This window comes from Zingiber officinale, chromosome 3B (genome assembly GCF_018446385.1).
Source record: "Zingiber officinale cultivar Zhangliang chromosome 3B, Zo_v1.1, whole genome shotgun sequence".
In the NCBI taxonomy this organism is placed as follows: Eukaryota; Viridiplantae; Streptophyta; class Magnoliopsida; order Zingiberales; family Zingiberaceae; genus Zingiber; species Zingiber officinale.
This window is the reverse complement of record NC_055991.1, coordinates 18,870,964-18,887,913: the sequence shown is the minus strand read 5'-3', so window position 1 is coordinate 18,887,913 and position 16,950 is coordinate 18,870,964. Positions and strand designations below refer to the sequence as shown.

Sequence of the window (16,950 nt, the reverse complement as noted above, 5' to 3'; positions counted from 1 at the left end):
CTTAGGAAGTAATAATATAGAATATTATGTATATTATGTAGTCGTCCGTGATTTACCTCATTCGTGTTGGTCCTGGGACGGGTTGGTGGGGTGCTGGTAACGAACGTATTCATCTTTTTATCATCATTTTAAATTAAAAATTAAAACAGAAAAAACTCAATTTTAACGTATTTAATTTGAGTTAAATCTTATTATTTTATTAAGAATTTGATTTTTACTAGCTAATTTTAGTGAAATTTAAAATGAAATTACTTTAATATATTTTTTTATATTAAAAATAATTTAAAGACTTATTAATAATTTTTTATAAAAAATATGTATTCTAATGATTCTTTTTAGTCCCATATTTTAGGATTGACAATGTCATAAGTATAAAAAATTTTTATAAATATTTTGGGTATATTAAAAGACATATACCTTTTGACTAAGATAAAATATAATATATATTCTTATGAGTCTCTTAGGGTGATAATAATAATAATAATAATAATAATAATAATAATTAACATAGAAAAATAGAATTCTATTTAAGGAAGAAAAATAATAATAATAAAAAATGATCTCAAATGGGGAGGAAATCTTTGTTCTTCTCTATCGTGATAAATTGAGTAATCCAACGAAGGTGATAATAATAAAAATTTGATCACTAGATTTCGAGGGATCCATTGGATACCTTTTGAACTTTGTATCTATCTCAATCCCCCGTCATCATGCTCCAAAATATATTCATCGAGATCGAAGAAGTGGTCCTCCCCGAACACTGTAAAAGTCTTAAAGTAGTTAATTCTTTAACGCTCGTGCAAGATCGAGAGCAGAGGGGCGAATTGAGACGATAATTTAGATATTCGTGTAATTTGAAATTCTTGTCTATCTCAATTTTTCTTTGTAAATAACATCGTTAATTAATTAACGGGGTTAATCAAACAATGAGATAAGTTATCTAGAAATTAAAGTCGAATGGCAGGCGTGGGGCCAACCTAACGACACAGTACACAATGATAGTTGTTAGCTTTTTCATTATTTTGTCTGCTTCTTGTTGGCTTCAAAGACAGTGGGAACTAAAGACGGATAGAAGCTGATGCCCAGGACGTCCTGCCTCGCTAATTAATTAATTAATTAATTAAGAAAAATTAATCTTTTTAATTTTGTCATTTTAATCCATAATTTGAAAGAATATCTTATGGATAAAGCATTTTTCATATATTAAATATATATATATATATATATATATATGAAAGAATTTATATATATATATATATATATATATGAAAGAATTTTTTGGATGAATTTGAAAAAGATGAGAGCACCTTCGGACAAATTGGCTAATAATTAAAAGCAACGATGGAATCGACTTGGGTGACAGCGAAGGCAGCAAACCGCGCGTGTTGTGTGTTGTGTCGTTACCCACCTTCTTTTCTATGCGCCCTACTCTATTACATCTGTTCACATTATTGATTGATTAATTAATTAAATTAATTAATTAATTAGTGGTGACAGGATTATGAATACTTTAATTAATTATTTTTTTCCCCATTTCGATTTTCATGTTCTTGGCGTACGTGTAGTGTTTGGACGTCTAAAATGTAGCTATCGTAGGGTTTAAAATATAATTTACAGGGCCAAAAAGGAAGATTGGAATAATTTGTCACTTTCTCCGTGCATTTTGTTTTGTTAAGATTTAACTATCACACACGCACGCGACGTCTAATTATAAAATGGATGGTTTTCATTTAGGCCCTTAAATTTTTTTTTCTTTTTTCTTTTTTCAAAATATTCTCTAGAAAATCTTAATTCCTCAATTAAAATGATACAATGCAGGTGAATATAACTATGTGATTAATATGGAAGCTTACAATTATATAGTTTTTAAAATTATAATTAATTATTATTTTTATTATTTTATGATGAAATATAAACCTTATATATTAAAACGGGTAGTATGATTTATACATGTACATCTCCTCTCGTCATCTTTATACGGCTTCCCGTTACCGTATAAATACCGGAGTTTGTTAAAAGGAAGTAGGAAAAAAAAAGGGTTGGGGATCTGGACACCGTCATCACGATCTGGACACCGCCTTCGCTAGCTTCTCCGCCTTCAGGGTGATCTCCGGCGGTATCTTCGTCGGTTGCCTCTTCCCCCTCGGCCGCTGCTGCAGGAAGTCGAATCCCAGAGCCTCGGAGACTTCGTCGGAGCTCCACCCTGCTCGCCTCAGCGAGTCGGAGCAGTGATCAGCCTTCACAAGCAGCGCGTCCATTGCCGCCTCAAAGTCGATCGCCGTCTCCGCCTCGTGCTCGTTGTCGAACATTCCCGACGCCGGAACGAGGACGATCTCGCTCACTTCCGAGTCGTCCCACCCGGCCGACCGGAGCACAGATCCGACTTTGTCCAGGTAGCCGTCGACCCAGCTGGGTAGCTGCTTCGGAGATCGGATCTCCACGAGCCGATCTGGTGAAGCCGATCCGCAGGAGGAGGAGGAGGAAGAGGAGGAGTTCCGCCGGCGGCGATTGGAGGCGGCGTCGCTCCAAAACTCGATCCACCGCGGTGTCCTCCCGGACACGGCGTCCAGGCTCCGCCGGGCAGGAGGCGGCGGAAGAGGGAGATTTAGGGATCGGATGGGATAAGACAGCGGATCGCGCGAATCAGAGGCGATACGAAAAGCGGGCTCCTTTTGAAAGAAGTCGGCGAGGTCAAGGCCGCAGCAGAAGACTTTGTGCTCGTCGACGTAGAAGACGGGGTTGCCGGCGAGGCAAGGGGTGGCGGGGAGGTAGCAGCGGTCGAAGAGGTGGATGAGAAGCGGTGCGCGTCGGAGGGCGGCGCGAGCTAGGCGGAGAGCCCTGTCGGGGTCCGCCGGGCGGGAACCCCACGACCGCGGCCAGAGCGCGCCGCGGGCGACTTGGAGGGAGGCGGCGGCTAGGGGGAGGTCGAAGCCGGCGCGGAGTAGGATGCAGCGACGATGATGGGAGGCGTCCGGACAGCGCCAGTCAGGGAAGCCTGGAGCCGATGGGAGGCCGAGGGAGAGAAGGGCTCGGAGGTCCGGCGGAAAGGAGAATCCTAGGTCAGCCTCGAGGCTGGCGAGCTCGGCGTCGGAGAGTCCGGATAGGACGGGGATGGAGGCGGCGCGGAGGCGCGCGAGGATGGATTCGGCGAGGGGGCGGAAGGAGAGGAGACCACCGCGGTGGGAGACGGAGAAGGAAGGCGAGGCGGGCGCAGATGCGGCAGCACGGGCGGAGAGACGGCGAAGTCCAGCGGCGTGGGCCGTGGCAAGGCCGGTCACCCGGCGGTCAACGTCGACCATGGCGTCGTCGGATGGGATTCTCGAGGAGGTATAAATGGGCGGGCGCATGGAAAGAGAAGATGGGTGGTCTGGTTCTTTGGAGGAAGGATCCGACCGCCTTATATATATATATACACACACGGGAACGGAAAAAAGCAGCGGCAGCAGAGTGGTGGGGTCACCCACGTACAAAGCGAGTGAAGCATCCTTTTTTAACTACGGGCTAATTAATAATTACCTTTAGTACGGAGTTTTATAATTCAAAATACTTTTAATTAACCCGTTTGCGTTTATCCGTCAAAATTAATTTAATTTAATTATCCAAATAAATGAAAAACGTACGTAAGAAAGTTCATCCACAGGAATATTTAATTTATGCATTCCATATCGTTCGTATTTACTAAAAAAATGAAATAATTTAAAGTGGATTCAATGATTTCATTGGTGGCAAAAGTGAGGCAGTCATTTAGCGGTTTTTTTTAGAACGGTTTCGGAGCGAAAAAAAAAAAAAAAAAAAAAAAAAAAATTGAGGATGGTCCACTTTTAATTATAATTAGATTATAATTATAATTTGATCATAATTAATTATGATTTTTTCATGAGTTTATCGTCCTAATGGATTATAGTTTAGATCAGAGTGGACAGTCGAAGGTCGTCTGAAGACCGTCGGAAATAGATAAGCGTCTAGGTTGTCGGGCGTTGAGCAAGAGACGGTCTCCGACTATCCGTTCTGATCTAAACTATAATTTGATGAACCCATAAAAAAATTACAACTAATTACAACCGAATCGTAATTACAATCCAATTGTAATTGGGAATAGACCATCTCTTAATCCATTTTTTATGGACCAAGAGATCTGGTCACTATAATCTTGATAAAATTTAATCAAACTATTTTCTTAGACATGTATATGAAAGTATTAATGATTTAACATTCATTAATGGTATTGCAGGTTTTAATTGAATAAATTTCTTACCTGAGACGGCGGCTATCAACATGAAATCCGAGTTCATTTTATTTATTTTTATTTTTATATTATATTATATATTATTATTATTATTTACTTTTTAATAACTTTTCTTTTTCTATTTTGTTGACTTTTGGCACCCTAGTGTTCAAATTTGTGAACGATATCGCATGAATCGTCCATGTCTCCAAATTTGATGCTTTGACTTAATTAGCTACCTATGAAACCTAATATGAAAAATGATCATTGTTTGTTTGTTTCATTGATTGCGTGGCCGAGATCAAGGGATGGGATAACTTACTAAAGTAATCATGATTGAGTAATTTTGATCGACTTGGTACAAATCAGGTCAGTGCTCAATAGGCCAACTTCCTTATTTCAGGTAATGTTTCAATTAACTTGGGCTGGACTTTCATACCGTCGGGTAATGGGAGATCTTTGGAATAAAGGTCTAGAAAGACTCAAGAAAAGAAGTTAGAAGGGGGCCAAAACTATCTTGGCACTCCTTCATACTACTGAAAAATAGAGAAAATAAATGAGTATTTTTTTGTTTTTTGTTTTTTTTTTACCGAGAGACACCACTCTTGATGATTGGTATCTTAATCGACGTATTCCTTGGTGATTGATGTTTCAACAACCGACGAGTCAAATCTCAACTTGGGCGGATAACATTCAGATGCGACTCGAACTAAAATGACTTAAGGTGTTTTTTAGAGCTAATTTGGTTGAATCTTGGTTTGATCTGACCTAGACCCGATCTAAACTGATCTAAGCTCAATCTGACTTGATTGAACTCGGTCAAACTTGACCCAAGTCAGTTTGACTTGAACCGAACTCTATTTTAACTTGTTGTCTAGCTTCTCTTGACTTATACCACGTGCGACGGTTATCTCCGCCATACCATTTCTTATCTATGTTTTTGTTCAATAATTGGGTGAGCTTTGTATTGTTCTAACTGATCCAAGGATAACCGTGTGGATTGGGCCAGGCAGAATGCTACCCATGTTTGTAGTAGGGCCCATGCCCGGCCTAATGGGCCAGTTGCATTGAACTTTGATCCAGGATCCATCTTTGCCATTTAATTATAGTTCCTTCTTTGTACCGTGAAATCTAAACATAAGAGACAATTATACCAAAAGTGTTATTTTTAAATATTTGATTTGTTTTATCTTGCACGAGTTTTTTTTTTTTTTAAGTCAAGATGTCTACCAACATGGATAAAATAATCAAAGATGGGCCGGCTCAAAACTTGTCGATTGAGATGAGAATTTGTCGGGCTTGAATTCTTCTGAACGAGGCAAAGATTGTTTAGCTGAGTAGATTATCGGGCAGGCTCGACCTACCAACCGGAGCGTGGTTCACAAGCCGATCGAGGCAAAGATTGCTTAGCCGACTTAGCATATGATCAGGCAAGCTCAACCTACCAACCGGAGCGAGGTTCACCAGCCGATCGAGACAAAGATTGCTTAGCCGACTTAGCAGATGATCGGGCAGGCTTTGTTGGATTCGACGGAGTCCAATCCATGATGTTGGCCTTCAGATTATAATTAGTTGGGCATTCCTTAATAATTTATTTAATTAGCCCAATCACTAAAGCCTTGATGGATGGACTAGTGATTGTATTTCTTATTGAGTCGGATGGACTAGTGATTGTATTTCTTATTGAGTCGGTCCCACTTCTTACTTTACCTATTAAGAATTAGAATTTGTTGTTATTATAAATAGACACTTAGGTCTAACCTATTTGGATGCTTCTTACATACTTTTACACACGACGGCTTACGACAACCTTAAGAAGTACACACGGGAATCCATCTCCTCTCATAAAGCGAAAGAGGTGAAGATCAAGTCTTCAATTATGTCGACGCTCAACGCAGGTAATTCTTATTCTCTAAATTCGTTCATATACTTTATAAGATCCGCTTTACGGTAGAAATCTTGATTATGGGATCAAGCTTATGTCACATTTTATCATCTTAAAATATTTCTAATATTTGGTATTTGAGCTTTGTTGATTCAAGTATATGAATTGAGATAATACGTTATTACCTATCGACATGTTATATCTAGTCCTTTGATGCCTTACAATGAATTATGAAGATAAATAAATTATATTCATAATGAATAATATATTTCAATCTCGTTTGTTTTAAAAATATGGGCTGTGATGATGTTTTATGGATTCGTCTTTATTAAGTGTTAAGGAGTTGAATCATCATTGATCATATATATATATAGTCTTGAAACGACGGCCATTAATTATGATTTGTGTGCAATAATTTTCTTTTGCTAAAAGGGGTATTTGTTTTGAATGATAACGTAATTATGTCTCCAAAAATATTTTGATGGCAATTAATGACAAAATTAATTGCTAAATATAAATCAATATTGCATAAGTTATTTCTATACTTATTTCATAATATCAAGATAATTGTCATAATTATCAATGTTGTTATAGTATGTCATTAATAGTTGCTATATTAGTTGTCATATTAATTGTCAATGTGCTTTCAATAAATTATTTACCATAATTATATTAGAAAATAATGTCCATATTATATTTATATGATTACATGAATTTATGCTTTATTGATGATTTAATTGTTGACTTCGTCACCTCGTTATTTAAGGTATTAACGTGTTGCGATATCCTTAATTAATTTTAAATCATAATTATTATTTTCATGTATATAATTATGATACGCATGATTGAAAGCATGACATAAATATATTAAATTTAACGTGGAACTCTTATTTATTTTCATGATAAGTCGGCCTAACGGAAGATTTATCAATTAAATAAATAGGAATAACAAAACTATTGGTGCAACCTTAGGTCAAGGTTGACCTGGTTGATCTGACTCGAGTTGACCTGACTCGAGTTGACCTGACTCGAGTTGACCTGACTCGAGTTGTATTTTGATGTTTGACGAGAATAGAAAAGTTCTATTCTGATGGTTGACGAGAATAGAAAAGTTGTATTCTGATGTTTGACAGAATACAAACTTGGGAGATTGTGGGTGTAATCTTTGGTCAAGGTTGACCTGGTTGACCCGAGGTGAGTCGACCTGATTCAGAAAAGTCCTGGTGAGTGAAGCCAGGTGAAAGTCCTGGTGAGTGAAGCCAAGCAAGGGAAAGTCCTCGTGAGTGAAGCCAAACAGTTGGAAAGTCCTGGTGAGTGAAGCCAGGTAAGGGAAATCCAGATAGGTCAAGGTTGACCAGACATCTGGTGAAAAGTCCAAGCAGGGAGCTTGGCACGAGAAAAGTCTAAGTATGGAGACTTGGCACGAGAAAAGTCCAAGTATGGAGACTTGGCACGGAAAAGTCCAAGTATGGAGACTTGGCACGGAAAAGTCCAAGCAGGGAGCTTGGCACGGGAAAAGTCCAAGTATGGAAACTTGGCATGGGAAGTCGGAGAGGGCTTGGTAGCTCATTCTCCGGACTAGGTCAGAGAGGGCTCGGGAGCTCGTTCTCTGGACCGGACGTGGAAGTCGGAGAGGGCTTGGTAGCTCGTTCTCTGGACTAGGTCAGAGAGGGCTCGGTAGCTCGTTCTCTGGACCGGATGGAGTCGGAGAGGGCTCGGTAGCTCGTTCTCCGGAGTAGGTCAGAGAAGGCTCGGTAGCTCATTCTCTGGACCGGATGGAGTCAGAGAGGGCTCGGTAGCTCGTTCTCCGGACTAGGTCAGAGAGGGCTCGGTAGCTCGTTCTCTAGACCAGACGAAGTCGGAGAGAGCTCGGTAGCTCGTTCTCCGGACTAGATAGGGTTTAGGGCTGGGAGCTCTAAACCTGGATCGGTCAGCAGACCGATCCAGTGATACTATGGGTTTTCTGATCGATCTGGTGACCGATCAGTAACCAAACAGTGGCTCACTGTAAGCAATCTGATCGGTCACCAAACCGATCAGGAAACGATCAGAAGCGAAGAAGATCGGGAGAAGAAAGAGGGAGGATCGGTCTGTGGACCGATCCACCTGAGTCCTGATCGGTCTACAGACCGATCAGAGACGAGGCCAACTCTCTGTGAGAGTTGGCTGATCGGTCTGGGGACCGATCAGCCTAAGGCCTGATTGGTCCCAAGACCGATCAGAACACTCCTGGACCGATCAGGAGTGTGCCTGATCGGTCCAGGCCCTAGCCGTTGCGACACAACGGCTATCTCTGCTTCGTCTGTTCTTCTTCGCAGGTTGCAGGGAGATACCAGAGGATATAAGACCTCTACAGTGAAGAACGAAGACAACATTGAAAGAGCTGCTTCTGCTAATTCTTCTTCTTCCTCTTGAGCTTTGCTGAGCTCTCGGTTTGCTGAAGCTTCGCGTGAGCTTCGTGCTGGTTTTCTAGCCGCTGGCATCCGTGAAGCTGCTGCTTCATCAACGGACTCCAGACGAGAAGGCAAGCTTGTTTGTTTTACATTCATATTGTCTTGTGCTTCTTTGTATTTTGTGTACTTCTATCTTGTTGTTGCAAGAGTTATTGTGGCGAGGTTTCTCCACTCAGAAGGAGTTCATATTAGCCGGTTATCCGGGGTTTCATCCACCGACGGATTGATAGGCTTCGTCCACCTTACGGACACGCCGAGGAGTAGGAGTATCATCTCCGAACCTCGTTACATCGCTGTGCTTGAGGTTTGATTTCTCCATTTACGTTTCTGTTGTTATTTTTCCGCTGCGCTAACTTGATTTGTAGAAAGAAACGCGAATTTGGGGTCGGCTATTCACACCCCCCCTCTCTAGCCGCATCCGAAGGTCCTAACAAAAACCACACTTATGTTACATTCTTATATTAAAATTAATAATTGACCCAACCAAAAACTATTTTTTTAATTATTGAATGGAATTTATTCTAGGATGAATTTATCTTCTGACTAATGGTGGAATGAATTCAACTATAATTATGCTAAAATTTTTATGGATAAAAAAAAAATCGTGCATCTGTTACAATCGCCCTACGGAAGGTTGTAATATTTTGCTATTTCTTGATAGAAAACTTATGTTTAATTTTCTATCATACTTTAGCACTAACGCACAATTTAATCGTAGTTCTAAATCAATTCTGCCTAACGGTGATTTGAATTTAGTTCTATGATTAAATAAAAATCTAACGGAGAAAATTTATGTGTATTTATTACAGTCAGCCCAACCGAAGGTTGTAACATTTGCTATTTTCTCGATGGATAATGTATGTCATATTCTCCATCATAATTTTTGGCACTAATGTAATGCTTAATTGTAGTCTAAGGTGATGTTTGGTTTATGGGTTTGGGAATGAGGAAATGGATTCATTCCCAAACCTTGTGTTTGGTTGATGGGAATGGAATCAAGATTTTGGAATGAAACCCAAAAACTTCGATATGGATGAAGCTCACCCTCTCCCTTGGGTTTTGATGGAATAGGAATGTGAATTAAGTTTTAGACAAAAATACTCTTAGTATATTTGTTCAATTTTTTTTAATTTCACACTCTCTCTCCTTATTCTCTCTCATCATATATTCTCTCTCCTTATTTTATTATCACACTTTCTCTCTCAACATACTTTCTCTCTCATCACACATTCTCTCTATATTCTCTCCCATCATACACACTCTCTCCTCATTTTCTCTCTCTTCATTCTCTTCCATCACACTTTCTCTCCCATTACACACTTTCTCTTTATTTTTTCATTATACTTTCTCTCTCATCACACTTTCTCTCTTTTCATTCTCTCTCATCACACACTCTCTCTTTATTTTCTCTAATCACACTTTCTCTCTCAGCACACTTTTTCGCTCATCATACTTTCTCTCTCCCTAGTCTCTCATTTTCTCTCATCACACTTTCTCTCTCTTTATTTTTTCTCATCACTCTTTCTCTCTCAATCCACTTTCTCTCTCATAATACTTTCTCTCTCCTTACTTTTTCATTTTCTCTCATAATACTTTCTCTCTCTTCATTTTTTCCATAGCTCTTTCTCTCTCATCATACTTTCTCTCTCCTCAGTCTCTCATTTTCTCTCATCACGGTTTCTCTCTCTTAATTTTTTCCCATCACTCTTACTCTCTCAACCCACTTTCTCTCTCATCATATTTTCTCTCTCCTCACGCTTTCATTTTCTCTCATAATACTTTCTCTCTCTCTTCATTTTTCCCAACGCACTTTCTCTCTCATCATACTTTCTTTCTCATAATTTTCTCTCATCATATGTTTCTCTCACATTCAACTTTCTCTCTCATCTAATTTTTTCTCTTATTTTCTGTAAAGGTGGACGAAGCCTATCAATCCGTCGGTGGATGAGACCCCGGATAACCGGCTAATATGAACTCCTTATGGGTGGAGAAACCTCGCCACAATCTCTCTTGCAACAGCAAGAATGGAGTACAACCAATAGAGAAAGAAAACAAGAACAATACAAATGTAAAAACACTTTGCTTGCCTTCTCGTCGACTGGAGTTCGATGAAGCAACAACTTCACGATGTCAACAGCAGCTGATCACCCAGTCGAGGGAAGCTCACACGAAGCTTCAGGAATAGGGAGCTCAGCAAAGCTCAGATCGCAAGAGTGAGGAAGAAGTAGAAGCGTTACTGTAGAGGCCCTCGAACTCGATTATAACCTGGACCTGCGAAGAAAGAAGACAGAAATTTAGCCGTTGTGACTCAACGGCTAGGCCTGGACCGATCAGGCTCCATCCTGATCGGTCCAGGAGGACCCTGATCGGTCTGTGGACCGATCAGGCCCTAGTCTGATCGGTCCCCAGACCGATCCCCAACTTTCTGTGAGAGTCGGTTCCGAAGCCTGATCGGTCTGTGGACCGATCAGGCTATAGGTGGATCGGTCCACAGACCGATCCCCCTACCTTCTCTACCTCCTGATCGTTTCCTGATCGTTTCCTGATCGGTCCGGTGACCGATCAGATAACTTACAGTGAGCCACTGTTTGGTTACTGATCGGTCACCAGACCGATCAGAAAACCCATAGTATCACTGGATCGGTCTGCAGACCGATCCAATTTCCCAGCCTTAAATCCTAAAACCTTCCCGGTCTAGAGAACGAGCTACCGAGCCCTCTCTGACCTAGTCCGGAGAACGAGCTACCGAGCCCTCTCCGACTTCCACGTCCCGTCCAGAGAACGAGCTCCCTAGCCCTCTCTGACCTAGTCCGGAGAACGAGCTACCGAGCCCTCTCCGACTTTGTCCGGTCCAGAGAACGAGCTCCCGAGCCCTCTCTGACCTAGTCCGGAGAACGAGCTACCGAGCCCTCTCCGGAGGCAGGCTGAGCCCTCTCGGCTTCATCCGGTCCGAGAGAGCTACTGAGCCCTCTCTGACCTAGTCCGGAGAACGAGCTACCGAGCCCTCTCCAACTCTGTCTGGTCCAGAGAACGAGCTCCTGAGCCCTCTCTGACCTAGTCCGGAGAACGAGCTATCGAGCCCTCTCCGACTTTGTCCAGTCCAGAGAACGAGCTCCCGAGCCCTCTCTGACTTAGTCCGGAGAACGAGCTATCGAGCCCTCTCCGACTTTGTCCGGTCTAGAGAACGAGCTCCCGAGCCCTCTCTGACCTAGTCCGGAGAACGAGCTACCGAGCCCTCTCCGACTTAGTCCGGAGAACGAGCTACCGAGCCCTCTCCGACTTCATCCGGTCCAGAGAACGAGCTACCGAGCCCTCTCTGACCTAGTCCGGAGAACGAGCTGCCGAGCCCTCTCTGACTTCCCGTGCCAAGCTCCCTGCTTGGACTTTTTCGTGCCAAGTCTCCATACTTGGACTTTTCCCGTGCCAAGCTCCCTGCTTGAACTTTTTCGTGCCAAGTCTCCATACTTGGACTTTTCCCGTGCCAAGCTCCCTGCTTGGACTTTTCCGTGCCAAGTCTCCATACTTGGACTTTTTTCCCGTGCCAAGCTCCCTGCTTGAACCTTTCTGTGCCAAGTCTCCATACTTGGACTTTTCCCGAATCAGGTCAACTCAAGTCGGGTCAACCAGGTCAACCTTGACCAAAGGTTGCACCCACAATCTCCCAAGTTTGTATTCTTGTCAAACATCAAGATACAACTTTTCTATTCTCGTCAAACATCAAAATACAACTTCTCTATTCTTGTCAAACATCAAAATATACCTCGAGTCAGGTCAACTCGAGTCGGGTCAACCAGGTCAACCTTGACCTAAGGTTGCACCAACACAAAGTAATAAGGGATCGCAAGAAAAAGACGTTGTGCTTGTCCCAAGCTTCATATATCGATACAATCTTTGCTTGTTTTAGCATGCAAGACTCCAAGAAAGGTTTTCTACATTTTAGGCATGGAGTATCTTTATCTAAAGAGATGTCTCCGAAGACATTAAAAGAGATAGAAAAGATGAAGGCAGTTCCTTATGCTTCAGCTGTAGGAAGTCTAATGTATGCTATGTTATGCACGAGACCGGATATCTATTTTGCCATGGGTATGGTTAGCAGATATCAAAGTATCCCTGGACAAAGACATTGGACTGCTGTAAAGCATATATTGAAGTACCTGAGAAGGACTAGAGATTATATGTTGGTTTACCAAGCAGATGATTTGTTTCCTGTGGGTTACACGGATTTTGACTTCCAATCATATATGGGACAATAGTAAGTCGACCTCGGGGTTTTGTGTTTACTTTAGGAGGTAAAGCCATAACAATGAAGAAGTGTTAAGCATAGATGGTTTTCAGATTCTACCATGGAAGCTGAGTATATGACAACCTCTGAGGCAGTCATAGAAGTTGTATGGTTCAGAAACTTCATGATGGACTTAGATGTGATTCCTGGTTTGCCCAAAAATTATTACAATGTATTGTGATAATAAGTAGTGCAGTAGCAAACTCGAAGGAACCACGAGCCCATAAGGCAAGTAAACACATAGAGTGCAAGTACTACCCAATACGAGACATCGTATAACGAGAAAAAGTTTTTGTTGCCTAGATTGCATCAGATGATAACCTGGAAGATCCTTTCACTAAGGCTCTTAAGACAAGAGCTTTTGATGAACATATTGAGGGGTTGGGAATCAGATGTATGGCATGGTATATGGCAGCATAGTCTTTTAGTATAAGTGGAGATTGTTAGAGTGTATACTAAAAGTCTAGCTTTTTGTATAAACATATAAGAATCATATTGGTTAAATGCCTACATTTATACTAAGTGTAGTTATCCATTTAATTTATATTGTAGATAACATAGTGTGAGGAGACACACAGAAGATCATGTTATCAGATCCTTATAAATTATAAACAGTTGCTCAGAACCAAGATGGAATGAGACAAACCATTGGAGTGGTTGTAGTGTAATTAGGTATTAGTTCATCTTGACTAATAAATTACACTAGTACACTATGAGTGTATTGAGCAGGACCAATTGAGGTAGTATCTTTTTACACTAACTATATAAAAGAACAATACCTCTATTATTATGGAAGTGTGTACTCTTAATCATGATATAATAACAAGCACATATACTTAGTATTTATTTCTTTAATTTATCAAAGGGTGTGATTTAGCTCGTTAAATCAATAGACCCGATAAGTTGAGAAATGATATTATTTATATGGTGTGTTGTTGATTATAGAATGAAATTGTGTCCTAGTAATCTAGGTTGATGATGCCCCCTTGAGGAGCTCATAAGGATTGTCATGTAAATCCTACAGGTGGACTTAGTCCGACATGACGATAAGGTTGAGTGGTACTACTCTTGGAGCTAGATATTAATTAAGTAAGTTGTCAGCAACTCATTTAATTAATGGACATTCTATATCTTAAACATAGAGAGACTAACACACTCATGATAAGAAGGAGCCCATATAATAATATGGGATTGGTGCGGTAGTTCAATAATAACTCTTTAGTGGAATGAGATATTATTGATGAACTCGAATTGGGTGTTCGGGGCGAACACGGGAAGTTCAAGTTCATCAGGAGACCAAAACCAATTCCTCCTCTCAGTCATTGTCATAGCATCTTATTTATAAAGTCTTATATGTTGGAGTGTATACTAAAAGCCTAGCTTTTGGTATAAACATTTATCTAGAAATAAGAATCACATTGGTCGAATGTCTACATTTATGATAAATGTAGTTGTTCAATTAATTTATATTGTAGATGACATGGTGTGTGGTGTCACACACAGAAGATCATGTTATCAGTAGCTTATAAATTATAAACAGTAGCTCACGACCATGATGGAAAGGAACAAACCATTGGAAGGTCGTAGTGTAATTAGGTATTAGTTTATCTTGACTATATAATTACACTAGTACACTCAGAGTGTATTGAGTAGGACCATTTGAGGTTGTTTCTTTTATACTGACTTTATAAAGAAACAAAGACCTCGGTTATTATGGAAGTGTGTGCTCTTAATCCTAATGTAATAACAAGCACATATATTTGATATTTATTTCTTTAATTTATCAATGGGTGAGATTTAGTTCGTTGAATCAATAAACCCGATAAGTTGGGAAATGGTATCACTTATAGTGTGTGTTGTTGATTATAGAAGGAAGCGTGTCCTAGAGATACTAGGTTGATAATGTCCTCAAGAGGAGCTCATAAAGATTGTCATGTTAAACCCTGCGGTGGACTTAGTCCGACATGATAATAAGGTTGAGTGGTACTACTCTTGGACTTAGATATTAATTAAATGAGTTGTCGAACTCACTTAATTAGTGGACATTTGATATCTTAAACACAGGGAGACTAACACACTCATAATAAGAAGGAGCCCAAAATGTAATTTGGGATTGGTGCGGTAGTTCAATGATAATTCTCTAGTGGAATGAATTATCATTGATAAAATTAAGTTGTGTGTTCGAGGCGGGATGCTTAATTTTATCGGAGACCAAAACCAATTCCTCCTCTCGGTCCCTATCGTAGCCTCTTATTTGTAGAAGTTTTATACCCACCTATACCCACCTTCTATACCCACTAATAAGGGGGCGGCCAAGCTAGCTTGGGAACCAAGCTAGGGCCGCCTAGGTATATTATTGGGGGCCCTAGCTTGAACCCAAGCTAGTGGGGCCGGCCAAATTAAATTAAAAAGGGATTTTAATTTTAGTTTTTATTATGTGGAAGAAATAATTTTTAAAGAGAATTAAAATTAAAATATCTCTCTTGTAAAAGATCTACAAAGATTAAAGAAAGAGATTAGATCTCTTTCCTTATTTGTAGATTGATGAGTTATTTTATTTTCTCTTTAAAATTATCCACATGTTGATAAAATTAAAATTATAGAAATTTCCTTTATCAACCATGAAGAGATTTTTAAAGAGAAATTTTATTTTAAAATTTCCGGAAACAAATTAGGAAGTTTTAATTTGTTGATTAAAACTTGTCTAATTTATTTCCTCTAGAAGTGGCCGGCCATTAGAGATTAAATTGGGAAATTTTATTTAATTTTCTCAATTAAATCATGTCAAGGAAATTAAGGAAATTTTATTGTAATTAAATTTCCTAATTTGCCTAGGCCAAGGAATATAAAAGAAGGGTGAGGTGCCTTCACAAGACACAACATCTATTATTCCTCTCCCTCTTTTGTTCCTTGGTGTGGCCGCCAACCTCTCCCTCTCTTCCTCTTGTGGTGGCCGAACCCTACCCTTCTATTGGAGCTCTTGTGGTGGCGGATACTACTCGGAGAAGAAGAAGAAGAAGGAGAGAAAGCTAGCATCTCTTGGAGCTTGGTTAGTATTTTGTTTTCTTCCTTGGTGAAGCTTCCTCTTTGTTGGCGAACCTAGCTAGGAGGAGAAGAAGGTGATTGGTGGTTTCTCGTCTCGGAAGATCGTTGCCCACACAACGTCCGAGGTTAGAAGAGAATACGGTAGAAGATCAAGAGGTTTTTCTACAAGGTATAACTAGTAAATTTTATTTCCGCATCATGCTAGTTATTTATGGAAATAATACCAAATACAAGAGGCTTACGTTCTAGAATTTCGAATATGTTTTTTCGAAGTTGTGTTCTTTTGTTTCTTTCTTTTCCTTGTGATTTGATTGTTCCTTTTGGTTAACCTAAAGTTATTTTAGGAAATTAAATATTAGCTTTCTATTAAAGGTTTTGTCTAGTCGGTGGTGGTTGCTCCCATATCCAAGAAGGCCATGTGCCTCGCCACGTCAGTACTGGGAACCTTTTATGGAAATTAATATTTAATGGAATTAATAACTTAAGGAGACTTGGGTCGAACGTGTTAAGTTCCGCAGGAGATCCAAGTCAAAACCTAAAAGAACAAATAGATTAAGTTTTGGATCAAACGTGTTAAGTTCCGCAGGCGATCCAAAATTTAATTTAAAAGAACACATGGTAGCTAGGAAAAGGTTCAGACCTTTGTACAAAATTTTTGTGCAGTGGAACCTATAGGTTTTCCGAGTAGCAACCAACATTATACCCATCTATACCCACCTTCTTACACACCCTTAGGTAGTCGGCTAAGCCAAGCTTGGAGCTCAAGCAAGAGCTAGCCAAGATAAGCCTTGGATGGACCAAGTGGTGGCCGACCCTAGCTTGGAGCCCAAGCTTAGGTGGTCGGCCACATAAAAAATAAAAGGAGTTTATTTTAAAATCTTTCCTTATGTGAAAGCCATGGTTTTAAAAGAGAGTTTAAAATTTAAATCTTTCCTTTTATAGTTATCTACAAAAGATTAAGAGAAATGTTTGATCTCTTTCCTTATTTGTAGTTAAAAGGAAGATTTTAATTTTTGATAAAACTTTCCTTTTTTGTAACCATTCTCATGGTTTTAAAAGA

General features: G+C 40.1%; 1 protein-coding gene across 1 annotated transcript; it reads right to left on the bottom strand.

The window, feature by feature from the left end:
* Positions 1-1,921: 1,921 nt before the first annotated feature.
* Positions 1,922-3,368, bottom strand: LOC121968112. Its single transcript, XM_042518613.1, has one exon. It carries the CDS (start codon positions 3,345-3,347, stop codon positions 2,061-2,063), a length of 1,287 nt encoding a protein of 428 aa, XP_042374547.1. The 5' UTR covers positions 3,348-3,368; the 3' UTR covers positions 1,922-2,060.
* Positions 3,369-16,950: the final 13,582 nt, after the last annotated feature.

Excerpts from the sequence above, each read along its gene's own strand:
- LOC121968112 (XM_042518613.1), bottom strand. The coding sequence starts at position 3,347 with ATGCGCCCGCCCATTTATACCTCCTCGAGAATCCCATCCGACGACGCC.